This window comes from Equus przewalskii, chromosome 16 (assembly GCF_037783145.1).
Source record: "Equus przewalskii isolate Varuska chromosome 16, EquPr2, whole genome shotgun sequence".
Classification (NCBI taxonomy): Eukaryota; Metazoa; Chordata; class Mammalia; order Perissodactyla; family Equidae; genus Equus; species Equus przewalskii.
Genome location: NC_091846.1, coordinates 28,749,738 through 28,774,853, shown reverse-complemented (window position 1 = coordinate 28,774,853; position 25,116 = coordinate 28,749,738). Strand labels below are relative to the sequence as shown.

Genomic DNA, 25,116 nt, shown 5'->3' with positions numbered 1-25,116 from the left:
GAAACATGATGGAACTTGAGAATGCAAGATGAGTTTTGAAAAGGGCTTTCTAGTTTTTGGTTAAAAAGCTTTATTATCTACAGAGTAGTGAACACAGCAGAAGTCCTGGGGAGATTCTCTAACAGCCTAAAATATTAAGTGCTGTGCAGATAATGCAGGGATACAGGTACTTTTCAAAATAACTATCTGATTCATCGTGTTCTCTTAGTCTTCACTGACCAAGGGAGGAGGGAGAGGGAAGGAGATAATCCAGTGTATTAAACATAGAATGCTAATCAAATTTTGCTCCATTATTTTATTTTTGTTTCTTTGGATTATTATTTTTTTTATTTTTTAGTGAGGTAGACTTACACAATGTTATATGTCACTCATAAGGTGTACAACATACTGATTTGATCCATTTATATATTGCAATGTTATTACCACCCCAGTGTTAGCTGACACCTCCGTCAGGTCACATAATTATCATTTCTTTTTTGTAGTGAGGACATGCTCTGATATTTAGAATAAATTTCCAGTGAGTCAGATACAGTCTGATCTTGCTGTTTATGTTCATTATTTTAGCAATGAATTTTGAGACATCAGTTTTGTGTGAATCTATGCTACACATCTGGAGAAGAATTAGCATAGCATCTGTGTAGTCAGATAACCTGTTTTGTAAGCTGTAATACTGAACAGACACATAATGATTGATGGTCTTTTTACCCCCCAAAGGAAAGACTATGGGAGTACTAAAGAATTGTTTAACAATAACTAGGAAGAAGGGAGGTTATTTGTTTCATGAAAGAGTTTTTCTTATACCTAAAGAAAACGTTGTGAGATGTGTAAATAGTAAGTAATTTCGGGGTATAGTGTGGACTGAGCAGTTGAGTAACTGAATGTAGGCTTCTTGTTTAGATAGTACATTTATACAGTTCCAGGTAAAGGGATACAAAAGAGTTTTAAAGTGAAAGATCTTTTTTCTGTCTCTGTCCGCTGGCCACCAAGTTTACTTCTCTAGAGACAGCCATTGTTATCAGTAGATGGTGTGTTCTTCCAGAAATACATTGTGCATATACAAACAAAAATGCGTTTGGGGAGTTTGTGCATAGTTTGCTTTCTTCCTCCCCTTTCTGTACGAAAGTGTTGACATAGATTGCTCTGCACCTGCTTTTCCTTTTCACTTAACTGGAATTCAGTGTCTAGAGTTCAGTGCTGTCAGCAGTTAGGAGCTTCCTCATTTGTTCTTGGAGCTGCCCAGTCTAAGTGACAGTTTAGTGAGAGGAGAGGCTTTCAATATTGTGGATAATTGAGAGTTGAGTATATTGTCTTTTAAATCAAATCTACCAGTATGATCTGAATAGACTGAGAAAGTTGACCAAGAAGAGGAGCCCAAAGTAAAGATAAAATGTAAGGTCCTGACATGAAGATAAAATGCTTGTTTTCTCAGTAGATGATAGCAAAAGATCCTTACCTGTAGAAATACAATAGCTGTCAGATAATCAAGACATCTGTTGAGTGGTTACCGTGTGCCAGGCACTCTGCTTCCTGCTATATGCTACCAGCTTGTTTGAGCCATATAAGAGTACTTTAGAGGCTGATGATAGTATCCTCATCTTAGGGTGGAGAAAGGTTTTTAGTGGACAAGTTATTTTGCCCAATGTCACATACAAAGTAAGTGGAGGTTTATGCATTCCCCTAAGTAACCTGTGATTTTTGAAAGATCATATACAAAGTATACCAAGACAACACAAATCTTCACTCTGAGTTAAATACACATCATTACTTCCTTAAAAATCAAAATTAGTTTCAGAGGTCAAATCTTTCCAGCACTTCCTCTGATACAAAGCTGAGAGATTATCTGAAATCAGTCTTTATAATAGAGTTAACAAATGTTGAACCTGTTTTTATATTTGATAAATTTTCTACTCAATAAAATTTAAATTTCTCTTTCAAATTTTTATGACATCTAATTTTATTGAGTATGCATGTTTTGTTCAACACTGTCAGTCACAACAAATAAAAACAAACACTTTGGGTTGCTTGGTTTTTAGTGAAGTGTTGTGATTCATAAAGAAACCTTAAGAAGTCATTTTGGTAGTCTTACTTCAGGTTAACATTCATGACATATCTTTTTTTAAGTGAGTGGGCAAATCCATGTCATTATATATTAACTGTTACTGTCAAAAAGTTCATTTATCTGAGTTAGAACCTTTGTATTTAAAATTAAAATTTTTTCAATTTTTTTCTGCTTTCAAAAAATGACACCAAAATTTTTTGGTAAAGATGTAAGAATAATAATTATTTACTGATGTTGCAAATAGGGTATTTATTTATTTATATTTTTTTGGTGGGAAAGATTAGCCGTGAGCTAACATCTGTTACCAGTCTTCCTTTTTTTTTGCTTGAGGAAGATTAGCCCTGAGGTAACATGTGTGCCAGTCTTCCTCTATTTTGTATGTGGGTTGCTGCCTCAGCATGGCTGACGAGTGGTGTAGGGCTGGGTCCGGGATGCCGACCTGTGAACCCAGGCCGCGGAAACTGAGTACACCGAGAACTTAACCACTACACCACAGGGCCAGTCCCAGGGTATTTGTTTTAATTCTGATGTTAGAATGTTCCAGGGCTCTGTCTAGTGTCTAACACATGTTGTTTTACTTATTGTCCATCTCACTCACTAGAGTGTTAGGTTCCATGAGGGCAGGATTTAAAAAAAAAATTGGTTTTAATCACTGCTATCTCTGTACTACCTGGAACAGTGCCTGGCACATGCGTAGGTGCTGGATAGATGATTGTGGGATGAATGAATGTTGAAGTAAATTGCTAGTTGATTTGGAAAACATTTGTAAATACCACTTTAGGGTTTAAAAAGATATTTTGGTGCTACTTGAATGTGGTGCTGATTGCAGTAGAATCTTTCTGTAGTCTGCAGAGTGCTTTATGAGTTGTCTGCAGACAGGACTGAGTCTGTGCTGGTCAGTGACATTGGGACAGATACTTGCTGTGGGACTGTTCACAATGGATAGTAGGTTACCTTTACTCAAAGCTGTGCAGTCATCTTGTTTACCTATCTTTCGAAGTGTTCCTTGAAGATAATTTGAACCTAGATCTAGGGAAAAAATGTAGTTGCCAACTGAGATATTTGGTGTTATACTCCTTATTGGTAACAAACAAGAAATAATGCTGAGTTTTTGGGTTTAAAATTGGAGAGGGGGATCATTGTTTTTGAGGGAGTTTTATCTTTGTTTATAAAGTCGTTTTGAAAACCGTTTACATTAATTGAAGTATAACAGGGTATACTTTTGTTTCCAGGTGAAAAATTTAGAGACCTGATCGATAAGTTCCTGAGGGTTAACTTCAGTAAAGGCTGCCCACCCTTGTTTACTACTTTGAAATCTTTATATTACAATACAGAAAAGGTAAAATTTGGTCTTTATTCTATTTTGTTATATTCTTTTTACTAACTTAATTATTATAGAAAGATTTCCATGTGAAGAATATGCTATGATTTAATTATTTTCTCTATTCTAGTAATGTTAATCACCTTAGTCTAATAATAAACTGAAATTATATGCATATGGTATAAGTACTATCACAGGAAATGTCAATCTGTGAGATTTCCAAGAGTGTAAAGGCTTTCTAAAAGCATTAAGATGAAAAAAGTTGTTTTTAATGGCTATACTTTTCTAGTGGGATTTTAAATTTGACGTATTGTCACCAGAGGTCTATATTTAACTAGTTCATGATTAACTATCTATTATTTTATAGTATGATAGTGGATTTTTTAATTTGTTATGCGTGCTTTTAAAGTTAGAGCATGGATAATTGAGTTAGTGCACCAGTAAAATGTCATTTAGTACTATTACTTTTAACAAATAGGCTACATTTTAATAAATGTAGTTTTAGCTAGTTCTTGAATAAAGAGAATAATACTTTCTGCCTTTAAAAATTAGAAAATAGGCATTGGTCTTAAACTAGAAAGATAATTAGAAAATTAAAAGTTAATAGAAAACAAAATATTTGTAAGCATTACTTCTTATTTATTAAAGGTCTGAAATCTTGTGTTCTGTTCTGTAGTCAGAGTTTTTGAAAGTTACTAGTTGATAAGGAAAAGATTTTATTAGAAATGCTGAAATAGGGCCTGGCCCCGTGGCTGAGTGGTTGAGTTTGCATACTCTGCTTCAGCGGCCCAGGCTTTCCCTGGTTCGGATCCTGGGCGTGGACACGGCACCACTCATCAGGCCACGCTGAGGCGGCGTCCCACGTAGCACAACCAGAAGCACTTACAACTGGAATATACAACTACGTACTGGGGGACTTGGGGAGAAGAAGGAGGAAAAAAAAAAAAGAAGATGGGCAACAGTTGTTAGCTCAGCTGCCAATAATTTTTAAAAAAAGAAAAAAAGAAATGCCAAAATATTTTTTGTTCAACCTCTCCCACTTTATTTAGCTTTTACCTGTAATTATTTGTAAATTAGCAATAATTTGAATAGTAAAATATTGAAACCAAGGTCTATGTTAGGTATAACTGATTGGCACTTTCTTCCCTGTGGCAGCAGCTTTTGTAAACTGAAAGGGACAACTGATAATATCTAGTACTTGATTAGTAAAAATGTCATTTACCTTTAAAAAATCTTACAGTTCTTTGATGTCTGTAGTATGCTTTATTTGACTGTAATGGCAGTGCTATGAATTTTTTGAGAAACAGTGATTGGTTCATATGAAAACACATAGCAGTGCCTACCAATAACTTCTGTACGTTATTTAAATTAGTGTTCGCCAGAATTCCTCTCTTACTCTTTTTGGCAAGGGTGACAGAGAAGAAAGGTGAGATGAAAGGTCATAAAGAACTTACATATGTGAATTAGCACGCTGCTTTTGTCGCACTGTGTCGCACCAACAAGTGAATGCAGTGTTCGTTAAAGACTAGGTTCCTTTTAGGCTTTCGCTGAGTTCTCACGGGGTTTCTCAGTTTTCACAAGGGGCGTAGACGTTTTCAGATCCCTCCAATATTGATCCAAAGTTACCATCATAAAGGTGTTAAGCGTTTGTTGGTATTTTATAAAGTGTGGAAATTGCATTTTTAAAGAAGGCACTGAGAATGCATTAATTTATATGGGAATCTTTGACATCTCTTTAGTATTAATTTTTAAGCACACACCAGGAATGTTTACCAAGTGCTTTTGAGAATTGAATTAAACTGCAGAAAATTGAATTCAAGTCATCAGAACTTAGTATAGTGGGAAAAAATTTACAAGTATGGGAAATATCTCTCAAATAATTTTGGCCACATACATCTGTGAATCCTCATAAGGGCATTTTAAAATTTGCACATTTCTAACCAGCAGTTAGTCCTGACTTTTAGCAAGGGCTGCATTTTAACTCTCAAGGAAGGATTTCAAAGAGGTTAAGTCTTGGGGCCGGCCGGGTGGTCGAGTGGTTGATTTTGCATGCTCCGCTTCGGGGGCTCAGGGTTTTGTCGATTCAGATCCTGGGTGCGGACATGGCACCATTCATCGGGCCACCCTGGGGCGGCGTCCCACATGCCACAACTAGAGGGACCCACAACTGAAAATATACAACTATGTACCAGGGGGCTTTGGGGATAAAAAGGAAAAATAAAATCTTAAGGAAAAAAAAATGTTAAGTCTGATAAACAGGGTTTTGTAACTTTCCAAGTCTTGAAGAATAATTCATGTCAGGTAGCATGAAAATAAAATAATCTTTTGAAGTCACGATATAGTACAATTGCAAAAAAGTATTTTAAAAATGTCTCCAGCATTTTAAATTGTGAATGCACTATTTAAGAGCATTTTTTGTGTAATTCCTTTCAAGGTTCTTTTCTTTGTGAATTTATTTGTGGTGTATATATGTAGCTGTAGTAATTTTGATGAAAAAATTTTGCTTTTCCTTTTCCCCTGGCAATTTCATGAGCATTTAATGTGTTATTGTATAGTCTTCATTATCTTCCTTTTTAAATGACTGCAGTCTTTTATAAAATCATACCTCCGTTGTTGAACTTCCATTTTTCAAGTTTTCACTGTTAAAAAAATATCTTAAGTATCGTTGTACACATAGCTTTACTTAGGATTATTTCCTTCTCATAAATTCTCAGAATAAATTAGTGAGTAAAAGGTATGAACATTTTGTGGTTCTTGGATAAACACTGATACATTGGTTTCTCTAGGATTGTAGACACCAGTTTGTATTGAACCAGTGTATGTGACAGGTTCACTGGGCCCTCACCAGCATTAGGTTCTGTTAAATATTTTCCCTTCTTGTGTTTGCTTTTCTATGGAGATTTTTTTTTTTGACATAAAGAAGTTAAAAATTTAATGTAACCAAATTTGTTGATCTTTATTTTTATTGTAGAAAGTCGTCTACTGCTTTAGAAACAGTATGGAAAGTCCTCTTCCCCTAGAGCAGTGCTTCTCAGGGGTGGGTGGGAAAGGGGATTTTGTCTCCCAGGTGACATTTTGTACTGTCTGGAGACGTTTTTGATTGTCACCATTGTGAGGGTGTGCTACTGACGTCTAACGAGTAGAGGCGGGGGTGTTGCTAAACATTCTGCAATGCACGGGACAGCCCCCCACAACAGAGAATTCCATTATTGACATCTTGGGCTAGATAATTCTTTGTCATAGGGGCCTGACCTGTGCATTATAGGATATTTAGCCTGTCCTTGGTCTCTACCAACTAGATACCAGTACCTTCCTCCCAGTGTTTTTCATTGTTCTTGTTAACTTTATTGAGACATACCATAACATTTAACTATTTGAAGTGTACAATTGAGTGATTTTTAGTATATTTGGAGTTTTGCAACCATCACAACAGTGTAATTTTGGAAAATTTCATCACCCCAAAAAGAAGCTCCATCCCCCCAGCATTAGGCAACCACTGGTGTACTTTCTGTCTGTGGTTTTGCCTATTCTGGACATTTTGTACAAACAGAATCATACAATATGTGGCCTTTTTTTCTCTGGCTTCTTTTACCTAGCATAATATTTTCATCCATGTGGTAGGATGAGTGAGTATTTCACTCCCTTTTATGGCCAAATAATATCCCATTTTATGGCTATACCACATTTTATCTATCAGGTGATGAACATTTTGCTTGTTCCTACCTTTTGGTTATTATGAATAATGGTGCCATGAACATTTCTGCACAAGTTTTTGCATGTACATGTTTTCATTTCTTTTGGGTGTATCTACCCAGGATTGGAATTGATAGGTCAAATGCTACCTTTATGTTTAAACTTCTAAAAAACTACCAGACTGTTTTCCAAAGTGCCTTTATCATTTCACCCTCCCACAAGCAGTATATGAGTATTCTGAGTTCTAGACATGCTCACCGACGATCCACTTGTTATGTGTGATTAATAGCCACTCTCGTGGGCGTGAAGTGCTATCTCTTTGTGGCTTTGGTTTGCATTTCTCCGATGACATGATGTTGAGCATCTTTTCATGTGCTTATTGGCCATATGTATATCTTCTTTGGAGAAATGTCAATTCAGATTCTTTGCCAGTTTTTAATTGGGTTGTCTTTTTATTATTGTATCGTAAGAGTTCTTTTTATCTTCTAGATACAAGTTCCTTTTGAGAGGTATAATTTGAAAATATTTTGTACCATTCTTTGGGTTGTCTTTCACTTTCTTGAAAGTATCCTTGGACACACAAAAGTTTTTAGTTTTGGTTAAGTCCAGTTTATCTTCCTTCCCTTTTGTTTTTTGTGCTTTTGTGTCATATCTAAGAAACTGTTTCCAAATCCAAGGTCATGAAGATTTACACAGTTACTTCTGAGTTGTATACTTTTAATTCTTACATTGAGGTCTTCAATCCATTTTGAGAGCATTTTTGTATGTGGTGTGAGGTAGGAGTCCTCCTTCCTTCTTTTGCATGTGACTTTCCAGTTTCCCAGCACTGTGTGTTGAAAAGGCTGTTCTTTCTCTGTTGAAAGGTCTTGGCAGCCTTGTTGAAAATAAACTGACCGTAAATGTGAGTGTTCATTACTGGACTCTCAGTTCTATTCCAGTGATCTGTACATCTGTTATTACGCTAGTACAACACTGTCCTAATTACTTTGGCTTTAGAGTAAGTTTTAAATTTAGGAAGTGTGAATCTTCCTAGTTTGTTCTTTTTCAAGATTCTTTTGGCCGTTCAGGATTCCTTTTATTCGTGTTTGGATTTTAGGATCAGCTTTTCAGTTTTTACAGGGAAGCCATCTGGGGTTTAATAGGGATTGCATTGAATCTGTAGATCACTATGGGACATATTCCCATCTTAACAATATTAAATCTTTCAATCTGTGAACATTGGATGTCTTTCCGTTTATTTAGATCTTCTTTAATTTCAGCACTTTTTTGGAGTTTGCAGTATACAAGTCTTGTACATCTTTTGTTAAACTTATTCCTAAGTATTTTATTTTTTTTATGGTATTCTAGATGGAATTATTTTCTTAATTTCATTTCCAGATTGTTCATTGCTAGTATATAAAATACAGTTGATTTTTGTAGATTGATCTTGTATTCTGCAACCTTGCTGAACTCGTCTATTAGTTGTTATAGTTGGTGTAATGGATTCTTAGGATTTCCTATGTGTAAGATCATGTCATCTGCAAATAGAAAGTTTTATTTCTTCCTTTCCATTTTGTTTTGTTTTATTTTCATTTCCTTGACTAATTGTCCTGGCCAGAACCTCCAGTACAGTGTTGAATAGGAGTGATGAGAGAGGCTTCTTTCTCTTGTTCTTGATCTTAGGAGGAAAGCATCTAGTCTTTCTCCATTAAATATTATGTTAACTATGGATTTTTCATATATGCGTTTTATAACTTTGAGGAAATTCCCTTCTATTCCTAGTTTGTTGAGTGTTTTTATTGTGGGAGGGTGTTGAGTTTTGTCACATGCTTTTTCTGTGTCTGATGAGATGATCATGTGTTTTTTGGGTTTTATTCTATTGATATGATGTATTACATTAATTGAGTTTCACATGTTAATCCAACCTGTTACTGCTGTGATAAAACCCACTTAATCATGGTGTATAATACTTTCTATGTGTTGCTAGATTCAATTTGCTAGTATTTTATTGAGGATGTTTGCATCTCTATTCCTAAGAGATACTTGTCTGTAGTTTTCTTGTGATGTCTTTGTCTGGTTTTGGTATCAGGATAATAATGGCCTTACAATGAGTTGGAAGGTGTTCTCTCCTGTTCTGTTTTTTTCTGAAAAGTTTGTGAAGAATTAGTATTGGTGTTAAATGTTTGGTAGAATTTACCAGTTGAAGCCATCTGGGCCTGGACTTTGTGGGTAGTTTTTGATTACCTATTCAAACTCTTTACTTGTTTTTGGTTTACTCATATTTTCTATTTCTTCTTGACCTGGATTCTGAAATTTGTGTTTCTAGAAATTTGTCCATTTCATCTGTTATCAAATATTGGCATATAATCATCCATGTTCCTTTATAATCATTTTATTTCTGTAAAGTCAGTAGTAATGTCTTTTCTCTTTTTAATTTTAACAATGTGAGTCTTTTTTTCTTGGTCAGTCTAGCTAAAGATTTGCTCATTTTGTTAGTCTTTTCAGAGTACCAAGTTTTAGGTCTGCCGATTGTTTTCCCCTCCTATTTCATTAATTTCCAATCTAATCTTCTACTTGTTTTAGGTTTAATTTGCTTGTCTTTTTTAGTGTCCTTTTTCTAACATGTTCTTAGTGTTCTGTACTTGTATCTTTTACTTTACTGATTTGAGTGAGAAAAACAGGTTTAAGAATAAAGATTTGTATTTGTACAAAAAAAGATAGTGAAATCAGTTTTTATTTAATTTTAATTCAACTGTCAAGGCTACAGGTTATGCATGTTGGTGTGTGCATGTGTTATAAAAGAAACCAAAATGACTCTGCAAATTAATTTTGGACTTCTATTTTCACCTATAATGGATGTGACTTCCTAGTTTTCTTCTGTAGACATTCCCTGTGAGTGTAAGACTCTTGAGTAAGGACGGTCGTCATTAAGGTTTGCCTGGGTTGTTACAGGTGCATCTGATTCCGTTGAAGCTGGCTATCAGTACACAGGTGTACTGAATAGGAGTAACTTAAAACATCCTGGAAATTGAGTACTTGATGAGATTCTGACTAGATGAAGTGTCAGATGTCTCAACAGAAAGTAGATGACTGTCCACTCACAGGAAGAGAAGGTAGGCTGTTTCACAGGAGACCTTTCTTTCGTGTGATAATCTGCCCATACTATGAAAACAGACCTAGATCCTCCTGTAGTTAAAGAACCAGCGGAGCTATGTGTGCTCTCTAGAAACCGGTGACAGGAGGTACAAAGAGTGATAGAAAACTTGGCCTCGTGTTCAGTGAAGAAAGAGAGAGTCATCATAAACTTCATTGCGGTGTTTCTATGGGAAGTACTGAATCATTTGGCTGTTGTTGCTGGGGAACACCTATAATTTGTTTTTTCACTGAGTTTGATTGGTTTTTGTTTTTCATAAAAAGCACAGGTTTATGCTAGTTTATTTTTTATAAAACATAAAATAAAAATTAAAAATTTTAGTCGGTGAGTTAACTATAATCATCTTGTGTTTCACCATGTGTATCACACTTTGGCAAATACCGTGCAGGGAAAAGAGCATTGCTTTGAAATCAGGTCTGGTTTGGAATCCTAACTCTATCACTTCTTTGCTTGAGCAATTACCTAAATCTGTTTCTGGATCATGAAGTTGGGGAAAATAATACTTAAAGAGTTGGTGTGTGTTTTAATTAAATGATAAAGTTTGTAAAGTGTTTGATTCAGAGAAGGTGTTCAAGAACTGGTTATTCTCTCACCACCCCTGTTCCTCACACTTCATCTCTGCAAGAAATTACTTGTTTTCGTTTTAGTGTCTTAGTTCTTGGACAACTTATCTCCGGAACTAGCTCCTTCGAAACCAAAATTGTCACTACTAATTGTACATTTATTGGAAATTAATCCAGCAGTTTTGGTCCTTGTCAATAAACTGTTGTGCTTTTAGTTTTCCAGTTTGGGTAAAAAAATGAAAAGATAGTTTCAGTGACTTTTGTGTCACAGGAACATTTTAAGCATGTGATTTGTGTCTATATTGTGAAAAATTGTGTATCAGATGTGGTGTTGTAGCACTTTGTCTTTAAGGTTAATAAAGGATTCTTTTAACTTGTACATAAGAAAAGCTGATCAATCATCATGATTTAGGAAATTATCTATAGTAGTCACAATATTTGCCCAGGTTAGATTTTGTTAACAAAAATAAAGCTGCTTCAGTCTTGATAAAATATAGCTATAGAAGAAAATACTTAAATTAGGATAAGGTGGTTGAATTTGGAAATTTTTCAGTTCATAGAATTTTGGCTGTATAACTTAAGCTGTCCTTTTGGAGACTTAAGTTTGGTGTTTTTTTGTTTTTTGGGTTTTTTTGGTGAGCAAGGTTGACCCTGAGCTAACATCTATGCCAGTCTTCCTCTGTTTTCTGTGTGGGATGCTGCCACAGCATGGCTTGATGTGTGTAGGTCTGTGCCCAGGATCCAAACCTGCGAATCCCGGGCTGCCAAAGCAGAGCTTGCGAACTTAACCACTATGCCACCAGGCTGGCCCCAAGGCTTTAAGTTTTTATTGTGATCTTAGATAACTAACTTAGTAGATTGGTTTTCTTGATTTTAAATGGCAGTGGCAAAATATTATTTTCAAGAAGGATAGTCATTACATGTTAAGTTTTACAAGAAAGGAGTTGAGCTGAGACATAAATTCTAGGTAGACTTGAAGTATGATGGGTCCTTATACCTGAGTAAAACTCCTTAGACTTAACTTTCATAGACAGATTTGGAAAATTGAATTATTCGCTTAACTCTGAGTTAGTGACTTTAATATACATTTTTTAGATTCAAGAAATATGCCTAACGAACCAGGAAAGCCGATGTTCTTTGCGGTTCTTTTATTTAGGAGATTTCATGTGGACTTTACATTATCTTGATTTTTCCTCAATCAAATCTTGTTTTGAAGTTCTAAAGCTGGAGATCTTTTTTATTCAGTAGTATTTATATGTCTTTATGTAGAATTATACGTAACTTCAGTATATGTTGTACTTTTATTATTAAACTGACTTTAAAAATGTTTCACCCTTAGAGATGCAGAGAGACCCTTATTGAAAACATACTTCAGCTGCAGTTTTTGCAACTGCCAGTAGATGGCATTATAAGTTCATGAGAAAATTTTTGCTTCCATAAATTGAACAACTTGAGGACTGAATTTCTAGACCTGGAAAGTTTTTTAACTTACAGATATTCTAAGTGAGATTGATGGCGTGGTATTGGTCATGGTGCATTAAAGATGTCTATAACTGGGGCCGGTCTGGTGGTGTAGTGGTTAAGCTTGCAATTTTCGCTTTGGTGGCCCAGGGTTTGCAGGTCTGGATCCTGGGTGTGGACGTACACACTGCTCATCAAGCCATACTATGGCAGCATCCCACATATAAAATAGAGGAAGATTGGCACAAATGTTAGCTCAGGGCTAATATTCCTCACACACACAAAAGTGTCTATTACCGTTAATTTTGCTTTATAGTAATAGTCTTTTTGCAATATTTTTCTCAGTTCTTTTTTCCCTCTTTTTTTTGAGGAAGGTTGACCCGGAGCTAACTACTGCCAATCCTCCTCTTTTTGCTGAGGAAGACCGGCCCTGAGCTAATATCCATGCCCATCTTCCTCTACTTTATATGTAGGATGCCTACCACAGCATGGCTTTTGCCAAGTGGTGCCATGTCTGCACCCGGGATCTGAACTGGCGAACCCCGGGCCAGCGAGAAGTGGAACGTGTGAACTTAACCACTGCACCACTGGGCCACCCCCTCAGTTCTCAAACTCTAGTGTGTGTATCAGAATTAACAAGAGGGTTTTGCTAAAAACAGATCGCTGATTCTGTAAATCTGGGGCTTGGTCCCAAAATTTACATCTCTAACAAATTACCAGGTGATGCTAATGCCAGTATTGATGATGTTCATGGTCTGAGGAGCACATTTTAAGAACCACTGGTTGTTTGTTTGTTTGTTTTGAGGAAGATAGTCCTGAGCTAACATCTGCCACCAACCCTCCTCTTTTTGCTGAGGAAGATTGGCCCTGAGCTAGCATCTTTGCCTATCTTCCTCCATTTTGCATGTGGGACACCTCCCACATCTTGGCTTGATAAGCAGTCTGCACGTCCATGCCCAGGATCTGAACTGGTGAACCCTGGGCCGCTGAAGCAGAATGTATGAACATAACTGCTACACCACTGGGCTGGCCCCTTGTTTTATTTTTTTTAATTGTGGTAAAATACACAACATCCAATTCACTGTCTTAACCATTTTTAAGTGTACAGTTCACTGGTATTAAATACATTCACATTGTTCTGCAACCATCACCACCATCCATCGCCGTGACACTTTTCATCTTGTAGAACTGAACCTCTGTATGCATTAAACAGTAACTTCCCATTTTCCCCTTCTCCCAGCCTCTGGCAACCACCATTATACTTTTTGTTTTTATTATTTTGACTACCCTAAGTGTCTCTAAGTGGAATCATACAGTATTTGTCTTTTTTGTGACTGGCTTATTTCACTTAGCATAATGTCCTCAAAGTTCACTCATCTTGTAGCATATTGCAGAATTGCCTTCCTTTTTAAGTCTTAAAAATATTTTATCGTATGTGGTAACATTTTGCTTATCCATTCATCTGTTGATAGACACTTTGGTTGCTTCCACGTTTTGGCTAATGTGAATAATGCTGCTATGAATATGGGTGTACATATACCTCTTTGAGTCCCTGCTTTCAATCCTTTTGGCTATATACCCAGAAATGGAATTGCTGGATCATTTGGTAATTCTTTGTAAATTTTTTGAGAAACCGCCAAACTGTTTTCCGTAACAGCTGTACCATTTTGTATTCCCACCAACAGTGCACAAGAGTTCCAGTTTCTTTACGTCTTCATCAACAGTTGTTGTTTTCTGTTTTTTTGATAATAGTTATCCTCTGAGGGTGAAGTCGTATCTCATTGTAGTTTTGATTTGCATTTCTGTAATGATTAGTGATGTTGTGCATCTCTTCATTTGCTGATTGGCCATTTGTATGTCTTTTTTGGAGAAATGTCTTTTGCCCACTTTTGAATAGAGTTTTTTGTCGTTGTTGAGTTTTAGGAGTTCTCTATATATTTTGGATATTAACCCCTTATCAGATACATGATTTACAAATACTTTCTGCCATTCTGTGGGTTGCCTTTTTACTCTGAGTGATCTTTTGATGCACAAAATTTAAAAATATTCAATAAGTCCAGTTTGTTTATTTTTTCTTTTGTTACCTGTGCCTTTGGTATCATATCCAAGAAATCATTGCCAAATCCAGGTCATGAAGCTTTTGTCATATGTTTTATTGTTTTAGGTCCTACCTTTAGGTCCTTGATCCATTTTGAGTTAATTTTTGTTTATGGTTTTAGGTAAGGGTCTAGCTTCATTCTTTTACCTGTGGATATCTAGTTTCCCCCTCACCATTTGTTGAAAAGACTGCCCTTTCCCCATTGAGTGGTCTTGACACCCTTGTCAAAAATCATTTGACCACATATGCGAGGGTTTGTTTCTGGGCTCTTTTATTCCATTAGTCTCTGTCAGTTTTCATCCACATGTTTTAATTACTATAACTTTGTAGTGAGTTTTGAAATCAGGATGTGAGTTCTCTGGTTTTGTTCTTGTTTTTCAAGATTGCGTTGGCTATTTCGGGTCCCTTGAGATTCCATGTGAATTTAGGATGAGTTTTTCTATTTGAAAAAAAAAGTCATTGGGATTTTGATAGTGATCGCATTGAGTCTGTAGATATCTTTGGGTAGTACTCACATTTTAATAAGAGGTCTTCCAATCCGTGAACATGGGATGTGTTTCTGTTTATTTATGTCTTTTTAAATTTCTTTCAGCAATGTTTTGTAGTTTTCATTGTACAAGTCTTTCATTTCCTTGGTTAATTCATAAGTATTTTATTCTTTGTGATGCTGTTGTGAATGGAGTTGTTTTTGTAATTTCCTTTTCAGGTTGTTCATTATTTGTGTATAGAAATGCAACAGATTTTTGCATATTGACTTTGTATCCTGCTACTTTGCTGAATTTGTTTATTAGTTGTAAAGTTTTTTTGTGGTGTGATTAGGATTTTCTGTAGGAAAGGTCATATCATCTGCAAACAGATATTTTTACTTCTTCCTTTCCAGTTTGGATGCCTTTTATTTCTTTTTCTTGCCTAATTGCTTTGGCTAGAACTTCCAGAACTGTGTTGAATAGAAGTGGTGAAAGTGGGCATCCTTGCCTCATTCCTGATCTTAGTAGAAACATTTTGTCTTTCACTATTTGATATATTCACTGTGGGTTTTTTGTAGATGGCATTCATTATATTGAGGTAGTATCTTTCTAATCCTAGTTTATTGAGTGTTTTTATAGTGAAAGGATGTTGAATTTTGTCAGATGGTTTTTCTGCATCAATTGAGATGATAGGTTTTTTTTCCCCCTCATTTTGTTGATGTGGCATATTACCTTGATTTTTATATGTTGAACCATCCTTGCATTCCAGAATAAATCCCAGTTGGTCATGGTGTATAATCTTTTTAGTATGCTGCTGAATTCTGTTTTCTCGTATTTTGTTGAGGATTTTTGCATCCATAGTCATCAGGGGTATTGATCAGTAGTTTCTTATGGTGTCTTTTTCTGGCTTTGGTATCAGAGTAATGCTGGCCTCATAAAATGAATTTGGAAGTGTTTGCTTCTCTTCTGTTTTTTGGGAAACTTTGGCATTGGTTCTTTAAATGTTTGGTAGAATTCACCAGTGAAGCCATTGGGTCCAGGGTTTTCCTTGTTAATAGATTTTTGATTACTCATTCAATCTCCTTACTAGTTGTAGGTTTATTCAGATTTTAAGAAACATTGTTTTTTAACAATCTTTGTTTTAAAAGTCTTATTATTAAAACAATACAGCATTATTGTTTTTTGAAAGAATGTACCCATATTTTACTATCCTAATTATTTGGTAATGTTTTTATTGATAATGTATTTATGTATATGTATTTTAGTGAAGTCATAATGTGTGTAAATTCTTTTTGTGGTCTGTTTTTTTATGTTATTTACATATTTTTCCTCATTGTTAATGTATAGTCCCATCTATTTCCCTTTTGCCTTTCTATAGAAAATTATGCCATATGATGTAGCATCATATCACAAAGATATGTAGGTCTGAGAAGTGTTTTAATTTGGTCTTTTTTTTGTTTTTTGACTGGTGTCAGTAGGATGGTCAGTGGCTTTATGGACACGATACCCTGTGACTTTGTGGAGCAGGGTTCTAATTTGGATTCAAAATTAAATTAATTAAATCATACCATCTTGTGTTACATGGAATGCACGAAGAGGTTTCTTTTGTAGCCATAAATACCAAAATCTGATTAGGACTTTGTGGATACATGGTCTGTTCCTCACTGGCAGTGAAACTACAGTACGTTTTGGTTAGTTCATAAAGAGGCCTAGAAAGAAAATAATTGTTTATCTGAAAATAAAATGTCTAACATCCCACTTTTCACAAAATAGTAAGCAATGTTTCAGACTTTATTTTAGTAGTAGGTAGGTAAGTGAATTTAGATAGGAAAACCTGTAATTGTTTTAAGAACAGAATCTTAGTTTCTGCCTTTTACCAGGGCTGCTGACAATAATAAGCAAATCAGTCATTTTTAATTTCACTCAGACTTTTCAAATCTTTTTAGTTTTTTTGTAGACATGCTAACATGATTCGTAAATGAAGTAACTCTCTTTTGTTAATTTTATATTTGCTTATTTTATATTGTTGTAATAAATGCTTTATTTTGTTTTTTTCTTAAAGACTGGCACCTGAGCGAATATCTGTTGCCAGTCTTCTTCTTTTTTTTCTTCTTCTCCCCAAAGGCCCCCAGTGCATAGTTGTATATTCTAGTTGTAGGTTCTTCTGGTTGTGCTATGTGGGATGCTGCCTCAGCATGGCTTGACGAGCAGTGCCATGTCCATGCCCAGGATCCTAACCGGCAAAACCCTGGGCTGCCGAAGCGGAGTGTGTGAACTTAACCACGTGGCCATGGGGCGGCCCCCATGTAATAACTGTTTACAAACTTGAAGTAGGAGATCACAATTTTTTTAATGGTATAATTAATATACAGCATTTGATATTAGAGATCATAATACGTGGAGACCTGAGACGTAACACAGTTAGGACTCCTCCAGAGGCTGGGTGGCTGCCCAGTTTGTCCCTCTGTAACACACTCCTCCCCCCAATCAAACAAAAGAAAACTTCTTTAAATTTCAAGAACTCTTTAAGATTCTTTGGGAACTCAGTTTGGAAATGTGTATTTGGAAATGTGTTGCTTAATGCCACATAAGAGTGTCATAAGTTTGTCCCTCCTAAGCCTTCTCTTACTTTTTTTCCCTCTCTGGCAAACTTTCCCCTCCCTGTTGTCCCCCCAGTGTGTGTGTGTGTTTAAAGTTTACTCCTCCTCAGTTTGGAAGCACTTAGTGTATTTTCCACAGTCTGGCTGATTTGATGCGCACCACTTGGTGTTTTGTGCACTAGAACTGACTGGGGAAAGGTTCCTGTGCTGCCGTTAGTCTCTAATCTGACAGGACCCCGGTGAGTCAAGGAGAATTCCCCTTTTCGAAGCAGTTGTGCCAATGCTCCGTATACCAAAAACTGGGAGAGCAGAGCAGTTAAAAGCTTAACTCGGGAGCCTTGTTGCTTGGGTTGAACTCTGGCTCCGCCATTGTGTACTTGCAGCTTATATTTATTTTCCCATTGCCTGTAAAATGAAGTTTATTAATAGTGCATACTTCATAGGGTTGTTTTAAGGCTGAGTTAATACAGGTAAAGTACTTAAAACAGTGCCTACCTCATGGTAAGTGCCATATATAGGGTTGACTATTAATATAATTACTACATGATATTTGTAAAGCACTTGTGACAGTTACTGGCTTCTTATTATTGTTGTTCCACTGTCTGTATCTTCCTTGTGTCTGGAGGTATTAGTAGCATTATGGCCATTTTTAAAAAATGAGAATACTTTCAACATTATCACTATGAAAATAATATCATATTGGTCAGATACAGTTAAAATTTTTAATGATTTTCCTTCACTTTTGACCTTTGGTTTTTTTTTTTTTGAAATTCACAAATAAGATGGTTATATTTTCTAACTCATTCTGAACAGTTAACATCAGTGGCCATTTAAAGCCAACTATACATGTAAGCACCTTTTTTTCTTCTGCCACTTCTCATTCATGTTGCTGTTGGTGCTCGCAGGGCATAGCACATTTACTGTGTGGTTTATAATATTTCGTTCGTACCTGAGTGAGCAGTGAAATGCAAATTCTGCCACAATGATCACTAAAAACAAAGGTAGTTTAAACATCTAGTTAGGAGTTTACTTAACCACTTCCGTCAACTTAGAGTATGATTTGGATCATTTTACTTGACTTTTTTGTGATGAGTAGCATTTTAGAAAATCTGAATATATAATGGCTTACAGCTTCACAATATAACAGTGGGAAGCAAAAGGCAAATAAATTAACTGTTAATAATAATAAATTATACAGATATGTTTATTGGTCAAAAAAAGGTTTTGTAGTAACTAGTGATAATTTGTCTTTCAAAACCTGAAGCTACTTATTGAGATGAGAAATTATGAGCTTCTGTTTTACTGTTAATGAAGAGAGCAGTACATTTTCTGTGTTTTTTCTCACTTTCCTCCCACACAGGGAGGGGGGAAAAGCAGACACCCTAGTGGTTTAGTTAATTTGTTAATTCATAGTTCTGAAATACGCTGTGTATTGTTTCCAAATCTAACCCATAGTAAGTATAAGTACCTTCATAAAATATTTTTAAATTTTAAAACTATGTTTCTTTAACAGATTTCTATAATCCAGGAGCTTGTTACTAATTATGAAGCCTCTCTTAAAATGTGTGACTTTTTTAGCCCTTATGGTAAGTTTAAATTAGATCGAATTGGAATTTGATTACTCATTTCAATCCCTTTTTAGTCACTTATAGTAAAACTATCTTGTTACGTACGTGCTACATGATTAGCTGTTTACTCAATAGTTTTTGAGTTAGTGAATGAAATGAGAAGAGCACTTTCAATCTTATTTAATTTAAATTTTCCATGATTTTGTGAGGTGGGAGTTAACCCTATTTTAACACAAGTGAACACACTTGAGAGTTTGAGTGGCTTGGCCAAGATTGTGCACTTAATGTATTGGAACCTGTTTTTCCTGAATCCCTACTTCTCTCCTCTTTCTACTCTTATTACTTTAAACCGTGTTTTGTTTCTCTGTTTGTAGGGGCATATGTAAACCAGGACAGCTTGATTTAGAAAACACGCTGGAGTGCTCTCAGCCATGCAGATGCCACTTTAGTCTGCTTTCTTGGTGTATCTTTTGATACATGTTATTATCCTTTTGTTTTTGTTAGTTTGAAACAAATTTCATAATAAAATAACAGACACAGAAGTAAATAAGATTGATCAGGGTTCAGATGTTGTCAGCCTCATCTGCCCATTAAAAAGTTCCTCATTGGCCTCTCACCTGATAATTTTCACAGCTGCTGAAGATCGTTGCCTCAATCCTATCATCATTTCTTCTGCATTTATTAGCTGTAATTCTTACAGAGAATTTTCCCTCATCAAATGTTTGGTTCCCTTGAAATAGAGTTTATATAAACAGGAGCAAGATAAGTGCTTGGCTTCTTGCCTTTATTATTTGTTTTAGTTTATGCTAATTTGTGTGTGTGCATTACTATCATTTCATTATAGTTCAGCTAGCCTAGGAGGCCTTCTACTTTTATCTGATGTAGTGCGGGTAAATGCTCCTTTCCACTCTTTCTACCGTATTTTATACCTGTATGTCTTCCCTTCTGAAATCCATTTTGATAGCTTGATATTTCTTACCTGCTCTTCTGTAGCTTGAGGGTACAAGGGGGGAACAGGACAGAGCTCAGCTGATGAGCAGAGTTAATATCACCCTGTCAGAAACGTATCCTCCTCAAGCCCTTCCGCTTTGAGTTTCCTTCACTCACTGTCCAGGCCTCGGCACTGCTAACCCCTGGCAGTTCCTGCCTCTGTGGAATTTGTAGTAGTGGTTAGGGACACCTTTTCTCTGAGCTGTTTTCCTTGACTTTTCCTGGGCCTGCTGCCTTATGCTCTCAGCCTGAGAACTCACAGAGTTAGATTAATTGACCTCTCTTCCCCAGCATTCTTTCTTTGGAGTGCGGTAGGAGTTAGAAGCCTATGGAACTAGTGTCTTGTTTCTGTGCTTGGCTGCCACTTTTTGAACTTTATGGCATGAAGTCATATCTCTTTCTGTTGAAATTGGTCATTTTTGCTGGGTTTTTACTGTTTATTATTGTAATAATTATTAATTTCATTATGCATTGGGAGAGAGAAAGTTATGTGATTTGCTTTACTTTGTCTTCTTCCCCATAATAATTTTATGTTTGTTTGATTGCAGAGAATGGGGAGAAGGAACCACCAACAACACTACTCTGGGTTCAGTATTTCCTGGCACAGCACTTTGATAAACTTGGGCAATATTCTTTGGCTTTGGATTACATTAATGCTGCAATTGCTAGTACTCCAACTCTAATAGAATTATTCTATATGAAAGCAAAAATTTATAAGGTAAAATCTTAGTCATGTTTTTTGAATAGTTGAAGAATTTGGCCACTTTTAAGAACCCGTGGAGGGGCTGACCTAGTTGCATAGAGGTTAAGTTCACACGTTCTGCTTTGGCGGCCCAGGGTTTGTGGGTTCAGATCCCAGGTATGGACCTAGACACTGCTCATCAAGCCATGCTGTGACAGCATCCCACATACAGAATAGAGGAAGATTGGCACAGTTGTTAGCTCAGTGACAATCTTCCTCATCAAGAGAAAAAAACCCTTGGAGTTCTTTCCATATAGCAATAACTTCGGGGCACCTTGGTAATCTATTTCTAATACTCTAATAACCCTAAGGAGTTTTATGTTGCATAGTTATGTAATCAGTGTTGATGATTTGATTCAGCTCTTAGTAAGTGTAAATTGTAATTTACCCAAAGATTTGTAGATAAGTTTGACAGGAATTTTACCAAATTTCTGATTTGTCTTTATAAACTTTTTCCATTTATATTGCACCCATATTCTCTTAATCATAAACTGTGATTTCTTTAATACTTTGATCTCTTAAAGCATATAGGTAATCTCAAAGAAGCTGCAAAGTGGATGGATGAAGCGCAGTCTTTGGACACAGCTGATCGATTTATCAATTCTAAATGTGCAAAATACATGCTTCGAGCAAACATGATAAAAGAAGCAGAGGAAATGTGCTCCAAGTTCACAAGGGTAGGAAATAGCTGTAATTATCTGAGTTAGTAAAAATTAAACTTAAGTTCTGTGGTGATTTATGAAGTTTGCCACAGGCATTCTTAAGAATTCGTTTTTGTTACTATTTTTTTAACCCCATTTAGCTCATATCCTAAGTACGGTTTCTTTCTGTGGTTGAGTGTGTGCGTGCATGTACTTCTGGTGGAGGATGGTTAAAAAGCAGTATCAGGAGCAAAATACTTTTATGGAAAGATAGGCAACATGCCATACCTCAGTGATTACGTGTAATTCAATTTACAGTTCTTTTGTCTCACTAGTAATTTGTGACTGCTGTTTAATCTCTCTTTTACAGATCTTCAGAATTGTTCATAGAGTTCTTTCTATGTAGAACTAACTTTTTTGGACTACTAGTCTCTGTGACATTCAAGATTTAAGTTCTCTGAAATTGTTGGTCTAGACATTTGTTCCTTTCTTTTCAGTCCTTCATCATCCTTTCATGTCCTTTTTCACATAGATTTTCTGTTATATTATTAAAATAATACATGTTTATGGTTAAACATATAAGTAGACTCATGGAACAGAATAGAAAGCTCAGAAACAGATTCACACATATTTGGACACGTTGTATAGCTAGAAGTGCTTTAAAAATCAGGTGAAAAGATGTTGCTGGGACAATTAGTTATTTGTGTTGAAAAAAGTAAAATGACATCCTTATCTCACACTGCACACATATCAATTCCAGGTGGATTAAAGATCTAAGTATGGAAAGTAAACCTTTCAAACTTTTAGAAGAAAATATAGAAGTTTATCTTTAGGGCTTGAGGTAGAAAACATTTCCTAAGACACCAAAAGCATCAAGTACAAAAGTAAAATTGATATACTTGACTATTTTAAAATTTATGATAATGTATAACAAAAAGTAACTGTAAGTAAAGTGGGAAGGGGCCGGCCCGGTGGCATAGTGGTTAAGTTTGTGTGCTCTGCTTCAGTGGCCCGGGATTAACAGGTTTGGATCCTGGGTGCGGACCTACGCGCCACTCATCAAGCCATGCTATGGAGGCATCCCACATACAAAATAGAGGAAGATTGGCACAGATGTTAGTTCAGAGCGAATCTTCCTCAAGCAAAAAGAAGAAGATTGACAATAAATGTTAGCTCAGGACCAATCTTCCTCACAAAAAACAACAAAAAAAGTAGGAAGATAAACCATAGAATTGGAGTTGATATTTCCAACTCATACAGCAAAAAAGGAATTTATATTGAACTCTAAAGAATTCACTGTGAAATAGTTATATAACACACTTTGAATGTGATATTGAGGCGTAATGAGGAAACCATGTTTACGAGTTTGACTTCCAAGTTACGGTTAAGATACTTTGAAATTCTATACAAAGCAGAGGGCTTTAGTGATGGTGTTTGCTAGTAAGATGTTAAGGATGAAAATGAGTTATTGCTGTGCTCTGTGAGGCTAATGTATTGCTAACATGGCACCAGTGTACCACCTTCCTTAGGTGTTGAGATTTCTAGTTGTGTCTGGGTGTTAATGGAAACCCCTGATCATTTAGAAGCCACAGAGTAGCTTGAACTTTTACTATGAAAATTTACTTGCAAGAATGATGTCATAAAAATATAAATGTACCGCACACACACAAAACTCAGTAAAGAAAAGACAACACAATACAAAATTGGGCAAAGGATATGAATAGTTAGTTCACAGAAGTGGAAAATGGAATGACCAAAAAAGATGTCTATATCAGTAATCAGGGAAAAAATAAGGTATCATTTTATGCCTATCAAATTAGCAGAAATGTGTACCTGACATTACTAGGTATTGACAAATGGTATGTCACATATATATCATATATAGTACATATATATCACATATACGTATATATATGAAATATGTCATGTATTAATGAGAAACAAGATATGGTCTATAGATAGTGGCCTTTAATGGATATATATATCCATTTAATTTATATATATATATTTATAGGTATATACACTTCTCATAGAAAGGTTTTTTCCATCTGAGCCTGCCTGACTTTTACTTTCTGATATTTAGAGTAATGCTAATAGTTTGTACATCATTTGTATGGGGAAATAGAAAGGTGGCTTTAACAATTATTAAGCACTGAGCCAAGTACTTTATTGATGTTATTTAATCTTAATGATCCTATTATATCATTACCCTCATATTACAGTTAAGGAAATGTTTAGAGAGGTCAAGTACTGTGCCAGCTGGAGATCACCCAGCTAGTCATTCATTTGGAGCCAGGATTCCAGCTTGGGTGTCTCTGACTCTAAAACCCGTGTTTTAGAATCGTCTAGTAGGGACAGAAGCTACAGTGACTGATGTTTCTAAAACTCAGATGCCATAGGATCAACAGCAGATGCAAAGTGGAAGATGTAATGTTGGGGAAAAGTATTAGCAAGAATGATGGGTATTAGAATAAAATTACGAAAATAGTAATACTTTTGTGTAGCACTTAATCACGTTTGACATTTTACAGCAAGGTGATTCAGGCTCTGAAGACATCACTTGAATCATCTTTGGTCCCGTAGTAAATAGTGCTGGGGTTCAAACTCTTCAGTGCCCTTTCCACTGTATCTTGATTTTGAAGATTAAAAGACAGTATAAGAGTAGATGTAAAAGCAATGATGTTTGTAGAGAAAAGTACTACCTGGCAGGCTAGGGTAGAGATTATAAGTAAAGTACAATTAAAAATGAGTGTACAAAACTTCTGTAGTTAAATAAGTCCAGTGATTAAAAAAAAACAAACACAAGCGCGCACACACTCACATATATACATACACATACACATACATACACACACATACCCCCACCCCCACCCCAAGCCACAGACAACTAGGACGTGTCTGAAAAGGCACAGGAGAATGAGAAAGAAGAGCAGAGGTTCGCTATTTGAGGAGAGTACTCACTAAAATCTGTGGCTCAGATTGCTCATGACAGTTGCCTCCGGTCATTTACTCTTGAAGTTCCCGTGCTGTGTGGAGAGCTTATTCAGTTTATCCATACTGGTTCATTGGCTGGGCACATTACATCTGTAATGTGTGGTGGATAACATAGTGAGCCAGGGGAGGAAAACTGCTAATGACCTTGAATAAGAGGTTAATATCTGCTTGCTAATAAATGAGTAAAGTGCTCATATTTCCTTCTTGCTAACTTTTCACAGTTGTAAATTTTTGTACAGAGTTGCTGATGCAAGTTGGATAGTTCTAGTGGGTAAAGGTTTTGATATGAAAAATAATGTTGATTTCTTATAAACATATATAGTCATCAGAAAATGAAAAATATTTGCAACCGTAAAGAAGAAATAAAGTACACCCATAATACCGTTCACTCAGAGATAACCAGTTTTTATACTTTTAATGAGAATTCTGAAAATTGAACTGATAAAATAGGTGTGAAAAGGAGCTGAAGACTGACATTATTTATGTAAATACACTTTTACCATCATTCCTGGGCTCGCAGAAAATATATTTGAAATAACTCTTCTAAATTGTGACAAAACCTCAGTGTCCCTACACTGAAACTGAGTATTTTATGTCTTGACAGTCTTCTCAGAATTCACATTGAGCCTAAATTAACACGTTTCATTATTTGGTTTTGTCAGTCTGCTGCAAAGGAAGAGTGTTGGCCTGGAGCAGGAGATGCTGTTAGGAGCAGACACATGGGTACAAAGACAGTGACAACTGATAGCCTGCTGTGCAGGGAGGGGACTGGGAAACTGAATTATT

At 35.9% G+C, this 25,116-nt stretch overlaps 1 protein-coding gene across 16 annotated transcripts in view; it reads left to right on the top strand.

Moving 5' to 3' along the window:
- The window catches only part of NAA16 (N-alpha-acetyltransferase 16, NatA auxiliary subunit), a 69,167-nt gene that overhangs the window by 29,945 nt on the left and 14,106 nt on the right, over window positions 1-25,116 (top strand). For 7 of the 16 annotated variants that reach the window (XR_011527884.1, XR_011527885.1, XR_011527886.1 and 4 more), the window contains 4 exons: window positions 3,292-3,398; window positions 18,909-18,981; window positions 20,502-20,671; window positions 21,220-21,372. Coding sequence is in view for 8 of the 16 variants with exons in the window: in XM_070578412.1 (XP_070434513.1) it covers window positions 3,292-3,398; window positions 18,909-18,981; window positions 20,502-20,671; window positions 21,220-21,372 (503 nt within the window). In the remaining 8 variants the exon portion in view is untranslated. The remainder of the gene's footprint in view (window positions 1-3,291; window positions 3,399-18,908; window positions 18,982-20,501; window positions 20,672-21,219; window positions 21,373-25,116) is intronic. The other 9 variants (XM_070578416.1, XM_070578415.1, XM_070578414.1 and 6 more) reach the window with 3 other exon arrangements.